Below are 17,292 nucleotides of genomic sequence, written 5' to 3'. Positions count from 1 at the left end.
TCAGCACTCAGCACGTTTCAGCATTATAGCGTGAAGCTACGCTCTCATAAATACCACTCATGCAGATTACCGCCTCTGCTCTCTAAGCTTAGTGTTTACTCAAGGCCTGGGCAGCTCACCAAATAAAAGTTTGCAATGCAGAGTGCATGCATAATTTTAAATTGTCTTGTTTGCATACAAACAGCAGTTAAATCATCACAGCAACACTACTGCCCACTTTCATTTTTTATGCTTTGAATTCCCAAACAGTTTAATTTATTAGCAGTTTTAAATCACCAAAGGGACAATAGTGTCCACTTTAATTTTCTAGGCTTTGAATTCACAAGCCACTTAATTTCTTAGCAGGGTTTTGTTGACTCAGTCTACACTGGCTGTTATTGGACAAACCTGAAAGAATTCCAATCACTCATTGGTCCCTGCAGAATGCTAAAGCATTTATTGGCTCTTCTACTACGTCCTTAGCCCTTGTGGAGTTTTAGTGAAATTACAATGATTTGGAAAGAGCCATCTGGAGAATGAGTGGGCATAATAGGGGTTATGAACTGCACATTGGAGAACCCACCACTCCAGATTTTCTGTCTGTCAGACTCATGCACCCAAAAACATTGGCTCATTAGTCATCAATACATAAGTGATAAGACTAAAAAAGATATCAGTCAGAAGAGCCTTTTGGGTAGTGACACTCAAAAAGTGACTCCAAAGAACACTGGCTTATTAGTCATCAATACATAAGAGCTAAGACTAAGAAATATATCAGTCAGAAGAGCCTTTTGGGTAGTGACTCCCCAAAAAAGAGTCTAAAGTACTTTAGTGAGAAGATCAAATTAAATTAGCAATCAACACATTTATTATCTATGTACTAAAGCAGTGGTTCCCAACCCTGGTCCTGGAGGCACCCCAACACTGCACATTTTGCATGTCTCCTTTCTCTGACACACCAATGTCAAGTCTTGAAGTCTCTACTAATGAGCTGATGACCTGAATCAGGTGTGTTTGATTAAGGAGACATGCAAAACGTGCAGTGTTGGGGTGCCTCCAGGACCAGGGTTGGGAACCACTGTACTAAAGACACATATTAAAAAGAATAATGAAATTGACACTAATGGACACTATTCCTGTAAAAAACAGACCTTCAGAAACAAAGACTTAAGACAATGAAACAGTCAATGACTCACCTCAGCAAGGTGAGGCATGGGGTTGAATCCACAGAGATGACATACAATGCTTTTACATTCAGTGCAGGTGTTGTAATTAGGAGGGTCCTTTGAGTCCATGTTAAGATCCACGTTGCAGAGTGGGCAGGTGAATGGTTGAGGTACACTTTCAGGATGTTTTACTAATTTATCCTGTCCAGTTTCAGGTTTATCCTTTTCTGAAGTAGGTATCCTTGATACTTTGCTCTCATTGAGCTGCTCTGGTTTCTTTTCAACAGGTGGCTTGTTCTCTTTTTCAGGAAGTACCTTGTTGGGTTCTGTTGCAACAGATCCTTTGCACGATGTTGGTGGTGTAGTCTTGGCAGAGGCCACTGAGCCGTTGCGAGAAGCTGGTGCTGTGGTAGATTTACCAGAATCAACAGAAACTGTGGAGCCTTTTCGTGAAGTTGGGGGTGTTGTGGATGGCTCATCTTGAAGAGCTGAGGAGATCAGATTAGACGCTGAGCTAAATAATGAGGATCCAAAACCCAGAACTTTCCCAGAGACAGCAGAAACTGACTGTGGGGATGGTGAACGAGATCTAGAAGTTTCTGTCAGGCCACCAAATCCACCAAAGAACTTTCCTGTAGTTGTTGACTCGGATGGTTTAGAAGTAGGCTGTGCTTTAGGACCACCTAATCCAAAACCAAAAAAATTTGATTCCTGTTTTTGGGGTCCAGTCTCGGTAGGTGGAGCAGATTTGACATGAATGGTTGTATCTTTGGGTGGCTCTTGTTGAGCTTTCGCAGGATTTAGTTGAGTATTGTTTTGCTTAGGAGGCTCTTTTCTTGGGGTGATTGTATCAGTTCCCATGGCATCAGTACCTGCCTTTTGTTGAGAGCTTGGAACTGAGATCTCTTTCTTTATTTCTTGAGGAGAGACAGCTTTCTTTTCAGCTGCAGCAGGCTTCTCATCCAGTTTGGTTTCAACTGGAGCTGTAGATACCTTGTCAACTTTGGATGGAGTTTGGTTGTGTTTAACTAAGGGAATTGGCTGAGGTTTCACTGTGGGACTTTCAGTTGTTTTCATCCCTGCCTGTGCCCGTTGTACCTGGCAATTCAGGCAGAGCCATTCCTCAACCTGCAATAATTATAATTAATTGGCAATAAGATATTACATCCTCTACTGTCTTATAGTAGGTTTCTACATAGAAAACCTAATAACTACTAAAAACTGCTGCTTCAACATACAGTACATTAGTATAACAAAATTAAAATAAATGATCACTTATTCACATCATTAACATTGTCTGTGCAACAATTTGTTTATCCTTACTTTACATATCTGTAAGTGAAATGCATGAAAAGCTGGTGAGGGTCAAAGACTGTTGTTGAACCTATTTGTATACTCCATGATTACACAAAATAACTGCCTCAAGACACTTCTACGGAATATGTCTTGAGAATTGCAATGGCTTGCCACATTGACAGCATGAATACAAATGGCCCCTCTTAAATATTGTTTTTAAAAACAAAATAAAGCAAATACGCAATTAGCAGACAAAAAGTCAAAGATGTGCTGTACTTAACAGCATTTAAAGTAAACATAGACATAAAACTTTAAATGAAATTAGAGCTTAATGATAGAAGACTAAAACTGCATGGGGAAATGTCCTGTTTTTGACTTTAACATTTTTGGAATGTCTAATAAAATGCAACAAATAGTTACATTTACTTTAATTAGTTGTTTTTTTTCCGAATGCCAATGACATTGTGTTGTTCTGTAGTATGATGACAATGCAAGTTATATTGGCTTACTGTAAATATCTACTGTATGATGGAGTAAAAGTCAAAAAGAATGGTACATGGTACAAATCTTATGTTAAAAATAGAGGTCAAATGTCTTACCTCTGTTTGATGAGGCATTGGATTAAATCCACATTGGCTGCACACTGTTATCTTGCATTCTGTGCATGTGTTAAAATTCTTAGCATCCTTGGAACCAATATTGAGTTCTACTTTGCATAATGGACAATTAGTCTTGACTTCTTCAGGAGCAGGTTTCTGAGGTGGTTTGGCTGTGACTTGCTTGATTTCTGGTTTCTTCTCCGCTGGTTTCTCTGCATCTTGTCCTGCATGTGGTTTGGTGTCTCCTATCGTAGTCTTAGCAGAGGTCTGGGAAACTGTGGATGCCTTTCGAGAAGTTGGGGGTATAGTGGAAGTTTCATCTTGAACAGCTGAGCTGATTAAATTCGATGCTGAGCTAAATATAGAGGATCCAAAGCCCATAACTTTCCCAGAGACAGCAGAAACAGACTGTGGTGATGGTGATGGTGATCGAGATCTAGCTGTTTCTGTCAAGCCACCAAAGCCAAAGAGTTTCCCAGTGGTTGACTCAGATGGCTTAGAAGAAGTTGGTTGTACCTTAGGACCACCAAATCCAAAACCAAAGAAACTGGATTCCTGTTTTGGTGGCTCTGCCTGTGGAGGTGGAGCAGATTTTTCTGGAGACTTGTCAGACTCCTTTAAGAGTGTGTCAGATTTTTTATCTTTCTTTGAATCTGATGTTTCTTTCTTCTGAGAGGATGCAGGTTGTGCCTTTATGTTAGTCTCTGGTGGTTTTGGTGAAGCTGAGACTGATTCTTTCTTTTGGGCATCCACTGAAACAGGAGTCTTAGTTTTATCAGGAATGGCCACAGCTTGAATCTCTTTCTTTTGGGTTTCAGGATCAGGAACCATGGTTGGCACTAATGATGGTGCCCCTGGTGTTATACATTCTGTCCTTGGAGGTGGTGCTGAGATGGAGACATTTTCAGGTTGTTGATGGTTATTTATTTTGGGAGGTGCTTGTGGTTCCATTCCATTTAATGCTTGCTGTGTTTGGCAATTCAAACATAGCCATTCATTGTCCTGTATGGAGAGATTAAAAAGGAATCCTTGAATTGTTTCATCCATGATATTGATGGAACATTAACATGATATTGATTTTGCATGGAGACCACTACACAAAACTACGCTGGAGCTGGAGCGATCAAGCATTTTAGATAAGTGTAAATGCATCTTCTGTGTTAAAAGAGTGTTAGCAACAGTTATAACAGAATAGTAGCATTCTCTTACCTCTGTTTGATGGGGTGTTGGGTTGAATCCACAGAGGTTACAAACAGTGTTCTTGCACTCAGTGCAGACATTGTAGTTAGGAGTGTCCTTTGAACCCACATTAAGATAGACTTTGCAAAGAGGACATGCTTTGTTTTCCGCTTTAGGAGCTGCAACTGCTACTACTGAAGCTTCAGGTACTGCTGAAGCCTGTTGCACCTGCTTCTCATCTGTTTTGTCCTCCTTTGGTTTGTCTGTTGTAGGTGCTTTTGTGTCAGAATGTGGAACTTTTTGAGAAGGAACAGATCCTTTCCTAGAAGCGGGTGGTGTTGGTGGAGTCTTAACTGAAGCTTGGGAAACCACAGATGCCTTGCGAGATGTCGGTGGCGTTGTAGTCTTTGCAGACATTTCAGAAGCTGTGGAAGCCTTACCAGAAGTTGGTGGCATTGTGGAGGACTCATCTTGAACGGCTGAGGAGATTAGATTAGATGCAGAGTTCAAAAAGGAGGATCCAAAGCCTAGAACCTTCCCTGAGACAGCAGTCACTGAAGGCTGAGGTGATCCAGATCGAACATCGCCAAAACCAAAGCTAAATAAACCTGATTCCTCTTTAGAAGGTTCTGGTTTCTGTTGTACAGATGATTTTGCAGGTGAAGGATCACGTTTTGGCATTTCAGGTGGTTGTGTTGTAGCTTGTGTAGGTTTGTTCTCTTGATTCTCTGTAACAAATGATGTGCTTATCTTCTCAATGACATCTGGCTTATTTTTTGGAGACATTGGAATTGGAGTATGTATGAGAGCCTCCTTGTTTTCTGGTATTGTTGGTGTAGATACTTTGCTAACCTGTGGCTGTGGTTGGGCAGAGGGAGACATTTGAGCTTTCTTTCTCTGACAGTTCAAACACAGCCATTCCTTAACCTGTAGGATAATAATTGGAATTAGAATAAAAATACTAAAAGAAGCTCTTGAAATTACACTGAATTGACACTGAATTAATGGAATAACTGATGCATGTGCAACTCACAGATATACATCTCCCTAAAAAATTAAGTACTCTTACCTCAGTTTGATGTGGCATAGGATTAAATCCACAAAGATTGCACACCATGTCCTTGCATTCAGAGCAAGTGTTGTAATTTGGTGGATCCCTCTTTATGTCCACTTTACAGAGTGGACAGGCTTTCGGAAGCTCCGGGGCTGGTCTGTTAATTTTCACATCAACGACTGGTTCTTTGGTCATCTCATCCTGTGGTTTATTTCCCCCTTTTTTCTTTCCATCCTGTTTCTGTGCAGTAATAAGTTTGGCTTCTTCTTGTGGTTTAATTTTTTGTGTGGGTTGTGAAGCTTCTGAACCTTTTCGAGAGGTAGGTGGTGTTGGTGTCATCTTAATAGAACTTTGGGACACAGTGGATCCCTTACGAGAACTTGGTGGGGTTTTGGTGGATGACTCATCCTGAATGGCTGAGGATATCAGATTAGATGCTGAACTAAGGAAGGATGACCCAAAACCCATAACTTTCTCAGAGACAGCAGACTGAGGATAAGGTGACCGGGATCGAGCACCTCCAAAACCAAAGCCAAAGAAACTAGACTCTTCCTTAGTCTGTTCAACTTTAGATGATGGAGTAGGTTTGGAAGTAGAAGCTTCACCGGTGGACTTTTGAGCATTTAGTGTTGGAGTAATTGTAGGTTTTTTAGTCTCTACTGGAGGTTTCTTGTCCTGCTCAGCAGGGACACTCTGCTTCTTTTCTGAAGAAGGCAGAATTTGAGTTGCTTTCTTTTCTAGAGATGCTGGTGGTACTTTGTTGGATTGTGGCTGAGCAGGGACAGGTCCTGAGGTTCTCTGTACCTGGCAGGTCAAGCATAGCCACTCCTTCACCTGTTGATTATTTAAAAAAAGTAAATTAAACCATTAAACATATTTTCTTTTAAAACTCAAAATCTACACAAAATAATTCCTTTTTATATTTTCAATAGAGCCTTTAAAAATATAAATGTTAAAGACATTGACATATGGTACCTCGGTTTGATGTGGATTGGGATTGAATCCACAGAGATTACAAACAATTTTCTGACAAGAACTACAAGAGCTGTAGTTCTGCGGGTCCTTCTTGAGGGTTTCTTTGCAAAGTGGACAGATTTTTGGAAGCTCCCCTGGAGCATGTGGAGGTTTGGCCAGATTAGGATCTGGGGTTGTCTGTACTGGCTTTGGTTCTTGCATTGATGTAACAACTGTCTTTGATTCCCCTTCAGGTGGTTTTTGTTTAGCATCCTGAGGAGCAACTGATCCTTTTCGAGAAGTGGGTGGTGTTGGTGTGGTCTTATTTAAAGTCTGGGAAACTGTAGATCCCTTGCGAGATGGTGGTGGAGTTTTGGTGGTGGATTCTTCCTGAACAGCCGAAGAGATCAGGTCAGATGCTGAGCTGAGGATAGAGGATCCAAAACCAAAAACCTTATCAGAGACAGCCGTTTGAGGAGAGGGAGACCGAGATCGAGCACCACCGAAACCAAAGCCAAAGAAACCTGACTCTTCTTTAATCTGTTCACCTTTAGGTAGTGGAGCAGACATGGAAGGAGAAGCATCACCTTTAGATATTTGAGTATTTGGTGGTATTGGTGTTTTGGTCTCTATAGGAGGTTTATTTTCCTGCTCAGCTATAACACTTGGCTTCTTCTCTGGAATCTCTTCCTTTCGTGGAGATGCTGGTGGAAGTACTTTGTTAGACTGTGGTTGAGCTGGGGGAGGACCTGAAGTTCTTTGCATCTGGCAGGTCAAACACAGCCACTCCTTCACCTGTAGATAAGAAAGATTACCACCTGTGACCATACAAACTTATTTACCCATAATTTTAACCTCATCTCTATCATTTAAATTACAAATTCTGTACAGAATCATTTCTGGTAGCAAAACGAGAGACTTTATTAAAGAGAACTGTAAAACACAGACTTACTTCAGTTTGATGTGGATTGGGATTGAATCCACAGAGATTGCAAACAATGCTTTTGCAAGAAGTGCAAGAGCTATAGTTTTGTGTGTCCTTCTTAAGGGTCTCCTTACAGAGTGGGCAAGTTTTTGGATGCTCCTCTTTCACTTGAGTTTGTATAGGTTTGGATGATTGAGCATCTGGTGGCTTTTTCTGTTCTTGGGTTGGTGAAGAGGTTGGATTTGATTCTGCTGCAGGAAGATTTAGTTTAGTGTCTTGTGGAGCTACTGATGCTTTTTGAGAAGTGGGAGGTGTTGGTGTTGTCTTATTCAAAGTCTGGGAAACTGTAGACCCTTTGCGAGATGTTGGTGGAGTTTTAGAAGGTTCATCCTGGACAGCCGAGGAGATCAGATTGGATGCTGAGCTAAGGAAGGAGGAACCGAAGCCTAGAACCTTCCCAGAGACAGCAGACACAGTGGGCTGAGGAGATGGTGACCTTGAATGAGAACCACCAAAACCTAAGCTGAAAAAATCTGAATCATGTTTAGAAGGTTCAGATTTAGGCGGATGATCAGATTTGGCAGGTAAGACATTTTTCTGGATTTGGGCATCTGATGTAGTTTGCTTGGAATCTGCAAGATTGGGTTTGCCTTCTTGTTTCCCAGAAGCATTACGTTTCTGATCCTCTGCTACAACACCCCCAGTGTCTTGTTTTTTTGGTGATGCAGGTGGAGGTAATTTAGTAGTCTGAGTTCCTGGTTTCACAACTGGAGGTTCAGGAGCTCTCTGCATCTGGCAGTTCAAACACAGCCATTCCTTCACCTGGTTGTTGAAAAAGGTAACCACATAATATTGTGAGTAGGGCTGCACGATTAATCAAATGCATTTGTCATGCGCATCTTGTCAGTAAAGCCGGTTTTGTAATCAGTAGTAAATCTCCTACACGTGCTTTCAGATGGAGCAGCATTTACTACATAGATCCGTAGTTCACTGACAAGCTACGCAAAATCGCGTTCATAATCGCAGACGATAATCGTGCGATTATGAAATCGAAGATATAGTACTGCGATTATGAAAGCTGTTTGCGTAGCTTGTCAGTGAACTACGGCTCTGTGTAGTAAATGCTGCTCCATCTGAAAGCACGTGAAAATATCACATTTAATAACATGTTTTTAGTCCAAAATCACTTTAATCAGTAAATCCTTCTGTGAGATGATGTGGCTTCTTACACAGAATAAGGCACGCAACATATTTCATAGTATTCTAAGCCGTGATAAAGGCTATGTCGATTAGCATTGCATTATTAAATACTTTATTATAATAAAAATTATAATAAGACAAGTCAGATAAACCATATATTGTCGTAGTTGTGTGTTTATTAGTCATGTAGAATCAATGAAAGCAGTTAAATCTTCTGTTTATTCAGCAACCGCTATAGGGATTTCCTGGATTTCTTCTGCGGGGTGTATTTGGAGTTTCAGCGCGAGAGCGCCCTCTGGCCTTCGGATGGAGATTTACTGCTGATCACAGAACCATGCTTTACTGAAAGATACGCATGACAATCGCAGCTTCTGCCTAATCGCGATTTATCGCCTTTGATTTCGATTAATCGTGCAGCCCTAATTGTGAGAAATAAAGACCACTATTGTTTCATTTTGAGATATTATTGTTTGTTCATTCATAATAAATAAATTACCTTGCTGAAATAAATTTTCAATAATTGTGACTGAAAAAAAAACAACAATCTGTATATTTAACTATTTTCTCACCTTAGTTTGATGTGGCATTGGGTTGAATCCACAGAGATTACACACAGTGCTCTTGCAAGTAGTACAAGTGCTGTAATTTGGTGGATTCTTCATTATTTCTGCTTTACAAAGAGGGCAAGCCTTTGGGGGCTCTGACTTCTGGTCACCCTCTTTTGTTACTTCTTTTTCCTGAACTTCTGTCCTTTTCTCTTCAGGTTTCTTGTCTTTCTGCTCTTCTTCAACAGATTTAGCTCCTTGTTTTGGTGACACATCGGCTGATCCTTTCTGAGAAGTAGTTGGTGTTAATGTTGTCATCACAGGGGTTTGAGAAGCTGCTGAAACCTCCTGAGTTGCAAGGAGTGTAGTAGAGGATTCATCTTGTACAGCAGTGGAGATAAGATTAGAAGCCGAACTCAACAGGGAAGAACCAAATCCAAAGACCTTCCCAGAAACACTGGAAGCAGCAGGTTGGGGAGAAGGTGATCTAGAGCGTCCAAAACCAAACAAGCCACTCTCTTCTTTTGTGGATGCAGTCTTTGGTGGGGCTTTAGATTTTGTGGATACAGTATCATCCTTCTGTGTTGGCTGTACTGAATTTTTGATGTCTTGCTGCTGGGGTAGCTTCTGTGTTGGTGGAACTGCACTTGCCTTCCCAGACCCTGGTGTTGTACCTGCAGATACTGCAGTCTTTTCTTTTTCAGTAGCATCTGTGGAATCGAGTGGCTTCTTCTGTGTAGGAACAGGAGTTGGTGTTGCTTTCTTTAGTGGTGATACTGGTGGAGGTACTTTGTCAGTCTCAGCTTGAGCTCTTTGCCACTCCTTTTTCTGAAACGGCATTCCAATAATCAGTTTAAAATTAAGCTCACAGAGTACTACAAGAAGGATACATAATATTGAATTAATTTTTTAAATATAATTTTAATGCATTTTTTATGCTTACAAAGTCATAAATATTGGTGCCCATAATGTCATATACCCAGATACTACCAAAGTTCTAATTAAATAATAATTATGATAATGAGTATAAGGTGTTTTATGTTCAAGCTAAAAAAGGCTGCTTACCTCTGTCTCATGGGGCATGGGGTTAAAGCCACATAGGTTACACACAGTGGTTTTGCACTCAGTACAGGTATTGTAATTGGGAGGCTCCTTCTGCAAATCGACTTTACAGAGAGGGCAGGCTTTGGGAAATGATTTAGTGGACTCTGTCCTTGTTGTTTCTGGTAGATCTGTATCTTTTGTAACTGATACAGTTGTTGGCTGTGCCTGATTGACCATGGATTTCTCATCATCTTTTTTTATCTCTTCTTGTATATTTTCAGCATGTACATGTTTGTCATCTGAAGGAAGCATTTTAGGAGAGACATCAGATCCTTTTGAGGAAGCAGGAGGTGTGCTGGTCTTGAGAGATATCTGAGAAACTCCAGAGCCCTTTTGTGAGGAAGGTGGAGTGGTAATCTTCTCTGAAGTCTGGGAAACAGATGAGCCTTTACGAGAAGAGTGTGGGGTTGTAGTCTTAGCAGATAGTTGGGAAGATGTGGAACCTTTAAGAGAAGTGGGCGGTGTTGTAGAAGGCTCATCTAGAGCTGATGAGATCAGATTACTTGCTGAGCTAAAGAGGGAGGAACCAAATCCCAGAACCTTCCCAGAGACAGCAGAAGCTGCAGGTGGAAGTAAAGGAGACTGAGATCTACCTCTAGACTCTTCAGGGATTTCAGAGGAGATAGGAACATGTCCATCTTGGGTCTTTCCTTGTTGTTGTTGGTGTGGGGTAGCTCCTTTATTGGTTCCTACTCCTTTCTCTGCAACTTTAGTTTTTGCCCCATCTGTCTTTTCAATGTTTTTAGGGTTTACTGTAGCTTCAGACTCCTTCTGTGAGGTTGGAGGAGTTGTTTTAACAGATGTCTGAGAAACTGTAGAACCCTTACGAGAGGAAGGTGGAGTGGTATTAACTTTATTGGAGATTTGTGGAACTCCAGAACCTTTGCGAGATGTTGGTGGTGTCTTATCAGACATTTGAGAAGCTGTTGAAGCCTTGCGAGAACTAGATGGTGTTATAGAAGACTCATCTTGAACAGCTGTTGAGATTAGATTAGATGCTGAGCTTAAGAATGAAGAACCAAACCCTAGAACCTTCTCTGAGACAGCAGAGACAGCAGGCTGAGGAGAAGGTGATCGAGATCTAGCTCCTCCAAAACCGAACCCAAAGAATCCAGGTTTGTCTGGTTGCGGATCAGTTTTTTGAGATTCTGACTTTGGAAATTCTACAATATGATGTTGTTTTGTTTCTCTTTGGGTGGGTTGTTCAGTTTCTGCTAAAGTTTGCTTATTGACTTGTTTCCCTGCCACTTCTAGTTTCTTATCCTTGTGAACTGAATCTGCTGGAAGATGTGGCGTCTTCTGTGAAACATCTAGAGTGGGAGTATCCATTTTAAGTGGTGAAACTTCCTTAACGTGTGGCTGAAGCTGTGCAGGGGGAGGCTCTGGTGCTTTCTGCATCTGACACGCTAAGCAAAGCCACCTCACCTGTAGTTTTGTAAAGTATATTGAATTAATAATTGTGTAACTGAAATTTACATTGTGTATATAGCATCCCAAAGTTAAGTGGACTAAAACACACTGCTTATTAACTTGCAATGTTCCAAGGCAGCTCAAATCATCTAGATTAAAGAAGAGATGAGCATTGTAAGCTCTCCTGTCAGCATGAAAATGTTGGTTCTCAAATTGCATCATGATAGTTTTCCATAAAGTCAGCATGAGCACAAAATTGAAACTACATAAATACTCTTAATGCATACCACTGGTCTTACAATAAACAAATCATTCATCCATTTTTTTTCATTGAATTTGTAATCTTTAAATCAGACTGTCTTAACTTGCTTTTCTTGTGACATGCTCTCTTCTCTGCTGGCATATGCAAGACCACACAGCTTTTAAGATCTGCCTCCATTCTGCTATGCAACGCTCACTTTTCACAATCCAGTCAACAACCGATGGTGTCCCTCCTTGTTTGTTTGTTTTTTCTTGTTTGATAGAAGTTTGATAGAGCGGTTTCAGACACAGCTATAGAGATTGCATTGCAGAGTGTGACTTGACGATGATTGGACTATATATCCAGAGGCAGGCTCATCTAGAGCTGATGAGATCAGATTACTTGCTGAGCTAAAGAGGGAGGAACCAAATCCCAGAACCTTCCCAGAGACAGCAGAAGCTGCAGGTGGAAGTAAAGGAGACTGAGATCTACCTCTAGACTCTTCAGGGATTTCAGAGGAGATAGGAACATGTCCATCTTGGGTCTTTCCTTGTTGTTGTTGGTGTGGGGTAGCTCCTTTATTGGTTCCTACTCCTTTCTCTGCAACTTTAGTTTTTGCCCCATCTGTCTTTTCAATGTTTTTAGGGTTTACTGTAGCTTCAGACTCCTTCTGTGAGGTTGGAGGAGTTGTTTTAACAGATGTCTGAGAAACTGTAGAACCCTTACGAGAGGAAGGTGGAGTGGTATTAACTTTATTGGAGATTTGTGGAACTCCAGAACCTTTGCGAGATGTTGGTGGTGTCTTATCAGACATTTGAGAAGCTGTTGAAGCCTTGCGAGAACTAGATGGTGTTATAGAAGACTCATCTTGAACAGCTGTTGAGATTAGATTAGATGCTGAGCTTAAGAATGAAGAACCAAACCCTAGAACCTTCTCTGAGACAGCAGAGACAGCAGGCTGAGGAGAAGGTGATCGAGATCTAGCTCCTCCAAAACCGAACCCAAAGAATCCAGGTTTGTCTGGTTGCGGATCAGTTTTTTGAGATTCTGACTTTGGAAATTCTACAATATGATGTTGTTTTGTTTCTCTTTGGGTGGGTTGTTCAGTTTCTGCTAAAGTTTGCTTATTGACTTGTTTCCCTGCCACTTCTAGTTTCTTATCCTTGTGAACTGAATCTGCTGGAAGATGTGGCGTCTTCTGTGAAACATCTAGAGTGGGAGTATCCATTTTAAGTGGTGAAACTTCCTTAACGTGTGGCTGAAGCTGTGCAGGGGGAGGCTCTGGTGCTTTCTGCATCTGACACGCTAAGCAAAGCCACCTCACCTGTAGTTTTGTAAAGTATATTGAATTAATAATTGTGTAACTGAAATTTACATTGTGTATATAGCATCCCAAAGTTAAGTGGACTAAAACACACTGCTTATTAACTTGCAATGTTCCAAGGCAGCTCAAATCATCTAGATTAAAGAAGAGATGAGCATTGTAAGCTCTCCTGTCAGCATGAAAATGTTGGTTCTCAAATTGCATCATGATAGTTTTCCATAAAGTCAGCATGAGCACAAAATTGAAACTACATAAATACTCTTAATGCATACCACTGGTCTTACAATAAACAAATCATTCATCCATTTTTTTTCATTGAATTTGTAATCTTTAAATCAGACTGTCTTAACTTGCTTTTCTTGTGACATGCTCTCTTCTCTGCTGGCATATGCAAGACCACACAGCTTTTAAGATCTGCCTCCATTCTGCTATGCAACGCTCACTTTTCACAATCCAGTCAACAACCGATGGTGTCCCTCCTTGTTTGTTTGTTTTTTCTTGTTTGATAGAAGTTTGATAGAGCGGTTTCAGACACAGCTATAGAGATTGCATTGCAGAGTGTGACTTGACGATGATTGGACTATATATCCAGAGGCAGAACAAACAGTCTAGAACAGTGACAACTGTGGTTGAATGTGATCCCTCCCTTTCGCACATTCGCCCTAATGAAGAAACCACCCCTGGTCCACTTTAGATATTCTACTAACTATAAGTAACTTTGCAACTACATGTCAACTACCAGTCATTAGAGTATTAGTAGGCTGTCTTCTTAATATCTGCTAACACTGTATTTTGATGATCACCCAACACACAGCAGACACAAGTACACATCAGCTCATTGTACTAACCCTAACCCCATGAACCCCCACCCCATACCCCCATTACTATATGAAGAAAATATACTACACATATATCCATTAAAGCTACAGAAGTTACGCCAGAAAAACCCCTGCTCTAATGAGTTAGTTGACATGTAGTTGCAAATTAATGCGAGTTAGTTGACATGTAGTTGGAAAGTTACTTACAGTTAACGGAATGTCTAAAGTGGACTACTGTAATAAAGCGTAACTTAAAGTGGTTTGCAACTTCCCTTTCATGCTGACTTTAAAGTCCGTGTAAAGGCAATTGAGATAATTGTTTATCAATGTGTTTAACACATTATAAATGTTAGAAATGTATTGCTGAAACACGTTACAAATACTGTGAACTATGTAGTACTAAATTGTGGAGTTAGACCGTTAAACAGCTTTTCACCATCTTTGTATTCAGGATTTTTTTGGGCGGGGCTGAAATCATGTCTCGATGACGCACTGGAGCCACTGAGCATGGCCCCTCCCCTAACACTGTAAGAGAAGTGTTCGGCTTGACATGGCACTGTGCAGATCGGTGTATGACATCAAAGAACCGCGAGAGCGATTCAAAAGCATGCAGAGTCATCTGTTCTCTAATAGCTCTCACGGTACTTTGATGTCATACACCAATCTGTCTGCGCAGCGCTGCCTGAAGTCGAACACAACTAATAACTAGAGTGGATTGGCATCAGTGGTTCACCCGCTCAATTGTGAGTAAGTCATTAGCATTAGTTACTACAGCCCAGTTTGCTAGCTAGCTATGCCTTCATCACGTAATGTATGGGTGTGTAAATCCAAATAAGCTGCTAGATAGAGCATCCATTCAGGTTGTAGTGGTATTTGACAGTTGAGAGAGACGACAGCTTTCCCGCGAGTGGGCGTGGTTTCAGCGCCGAACACAGACATGCCCCCAGTGTTTGAGAGTGGAGAATACTGCTTATTTTTTCAAGATTTTGATAACTTATTTTATTTACTTGCCATTTTTTTTCATTCAGATTTGGCTGGGTGGTTAATACATTTTTCTGTGGTGTGACAAACTCATAACACATATTTAATATTGCTTTACACGGACTTAACAAACAAACAAAAAAAAATAGTTCAACACAACAGTGATATTTTCTTACCTCATTTTGATGGGGCATAGGGTTGAACCCACACAAGTTACATACGATATTTTTGCATTCAGTGCAGCTGTTGTATTGATCTTTCTTGAGCTCCACCTTGCAGAGTGGGCAGACCTTGGGAAGAGGCTTGGATATAGGTGTTTCTTTATCCTGTTTCACTTTATTTGATGGCTCCTCAGCCTGTTGAAGCAATGGTGTCTTCTCCTCTTGTTTCTGTTCAGTTGATGGTTTAGTATCTTTACTAGGTTGAGCCTTCTGAGAACCTTGTGTGGTTTCAGAACCTTGTTGTGAGCTAGGTGATGTTGTGTTGTTGTTGAACAATGACTGAGATACTGTAGAGCCTTTACGGGAGCGGGGAGGAGGTGTTGTTTCTAAAACTGACGAACCTTTGTGGGAGGTTGGTGGTGTTGTGGAAGGTTCATCCTGAACAGCTGAAGATATCAGATTAGAAGCTGTGCTAAGGAAGGAGGAACCAAAGCCTAAAACTTTGCCAGACACAATAGAAACAGCAGGCTGAGGTGAAGGAGACCTAGATCGAGCCCCGCCAAAGCCAAAACCAAAAAATCCAGACTGCTCTTGATTAGGCTCAGCCTTTGGTGGCTTGGATTGTTTTTCTTGAGGCTTGTCCGATTTCATCTGCTGTGAGGTCTTCAGTTGACTGAGCTGTTGTGGTGTCACATCAGTTGGCTCCTTTCCCCCAACTACAGCTGTTTTCTGACCAGTATTGGTGGCTTCCTCTGTGTTTTGGTTCTTCTGCGCAGTTTCTGGAACATCTTGCTCCTTCTTCTTTGGCACTGGGGCTACTTTCTTAGCTTGATATTGAGGCTCTGCATGGGAAGGGACTGATGCTCGCTGCACTTGACAGGTTAAGCAAAGCCACTCCTTTGCCTGCCAACAAATGAGAGAGTTTGAGAAACCCCAGACAAAATGGTTTCCTACATAGCATTATCATTCTACAGCTAATTCAGCAATATTGCTATCAAAAGTATTTTTTACTGAAGGTAAATAAAGTATAGCCCACAGCTCATTTTGCAAATACTGAATTATCTTACCTTGATTTGATGAGGCATGAGAAACCCACAGAGGTTACATACAATGCTCTTGCATTCAGTGCAGGTGTTGAAGTTAGGAGGATCTTTCTTGAGCTCCACTTTGCAAAGTGGGCATTCTTTAGGGAGAGACTGAGAGGACATATTAACTGCTTGAAGCTTTGATGGCAGTTTAGATGGTGATTTGAAAGGCTGAGACTGTAAGGGCTCCTTGTCTTCCAATTGCTTTTGAGACAGAGGTTTATTTTCCCCAACCTGTATTTTTGTTGTGTCCTGGGATGCTGTGGATCCCTTATGGGATGTAGCTGCTGCTGCCACAGCAGATGTGGTTTTGAGAGATGTCTGTGAAACCGATGAACCCTTACGAGAGGTGGGCGGCGTTGTAGACTTCACTGAGGTCTGGGAAACTGTTGAACCTTTACGAGGTGTTGGCGGTGTTGTGGAGGATTCATCTTCAACTACCGAAGATATGAGATTAGATGCTGAGCTGAGGAACGAGGAGCCAAAGCCTAGAACTTTCTCCGAGACAATAGGTTGAGGAGAAGGTGATCGAGATCGAGCACCACCAAAACCAAAGCCAAAGAAACCTGTATCTTTTTTGGAGGAATCTGATTGTGATGTTGTTTCGGATTTGGCTGGAGCACTACTATCTTTTGGCTCTTGAGATTTTATAGTTTCTTTCTGTGCAGGTTTTTCCTTTGGAAGATTTTGTATTGTAGATATAGTAGTGGGTTTTCCAAGTGCTGTTTTTGACTGGTCCTCAGTTCTACTGGGTTCTGGAGGAGGCTGATGTGGAGCTGTTTTGTCTTGTTGTGAGCCAGCATTAATCTGCAGCTGGGGATTTAGACTTGAAGGTTCAGGTGCTCTCTTTATCAGGCAACTCAAACAGAGCCATTCCTTCACCTGCATGACCAAAATCACAACCACAAATCAACATGACTGTCCTTCAATAAATCAATTATGACCAGTAGAGTAAAATAAACTCTTTCTCTTACCTCTATCTCATGAGGCATGGGGTTAAATCCACAATGGTTACACACAATGTTTTTGCAATCGGTGCAGGTGTTGAAATTAGGAGGATCACTGGTAATATCTGCCTTACAAAGAGGACAGATTTTGGGAAGAGGCAGGGGAGTTTTGTCAACTTTTGCAGACAATGTATGGTCTATTTTTGCTTTCACAGAAGATTTACTTGCTAGCTGAGGTGACTCAGACATCTTTTTCTCTTGTTTTTGTGCAGTAGGTTGTTTAGTATCCCCTGTGTTTATGGTCTGTGGAACAGCAGAGCTCTT

The 17,292-nt window shown here is 41.2% G+C and overlaps 1 protein-coding gene across 1 annotated transcript in view; it reads right to left on the bottom strand.

The window, feature by feature from the left end:
- The window catches only part of LOC107672584 (protein piccolo-like), a 95,046-nt gene that overhangs the window by 56,053 nt on the left and 21,701 nt on the right, over positions 1-17,292 (bottom strand). Inside the window, exons 9-19 of the mRNA XM_016465835.1 lie at positions 16,004-16,696; positions 14,952-15,839; positions 12,896-12,976; positions 9,963-11,297; positions 8,922-9,725; positions 7,180-7,974; positions 6,249-7,022; positions 5,289-6,107; positions 4,250-5,146; positions 3,041-4,042; positions 1,176-2,273 (exon numbers count right to left, since the gene is read on the bottom strand). Of these exons, the coding sequence (XP_016321321.1) occupies positions 1,176-2,273; positions 3,041-4,042; positions 4,250-5,146; positions 5,289-6,107; positions 6,249-7,022; positions 7,180-7,974; positions 8,922-9,725; positions 9,963-11,297; positions 12,896-12,976; positions 14,952-15,839; positions 16,004-16,696 (9,186 nt within the window). The remainder of the gene's footprint in view (positions 1-1,175; positions 2,274-3,040; positions 4,043-4,249; positions 5,147-5,288; positions 6,108-6,248; positions 7,023-7,179; positions 7,975-8,921; positions 9,726-9,962; positions 11,298-12,895; positions 12,977-14,951; positions 15,840-16,003; positions 16,697-17,292) is intronic.

Source organism: Sinocyclocheilus anshuiensis, unplaced genomic scaffold, assembly GCF_001515605.1.
Source record: "Sinocyclocheilus anshuiensis isolate Anshui unplaced genomic scaffold, SAMN03320099.WGS_v1.1 scaffold28, whole genome shotgun sequence".
Taxonomy (NCBI): domain Eukaryota; kingdom Metazoa; phylum Chordata; class Actinopteri; order Cypriniformes; family Cyprinidae; genus Sinocyclocheilus; species Sinocyclocheilus anshuiensis.
The sequence above is the reverse complement of the archived record's forward strand: the minus strand, read 5'-3'. Positions and strand labels throughout refer to the sequence as shown.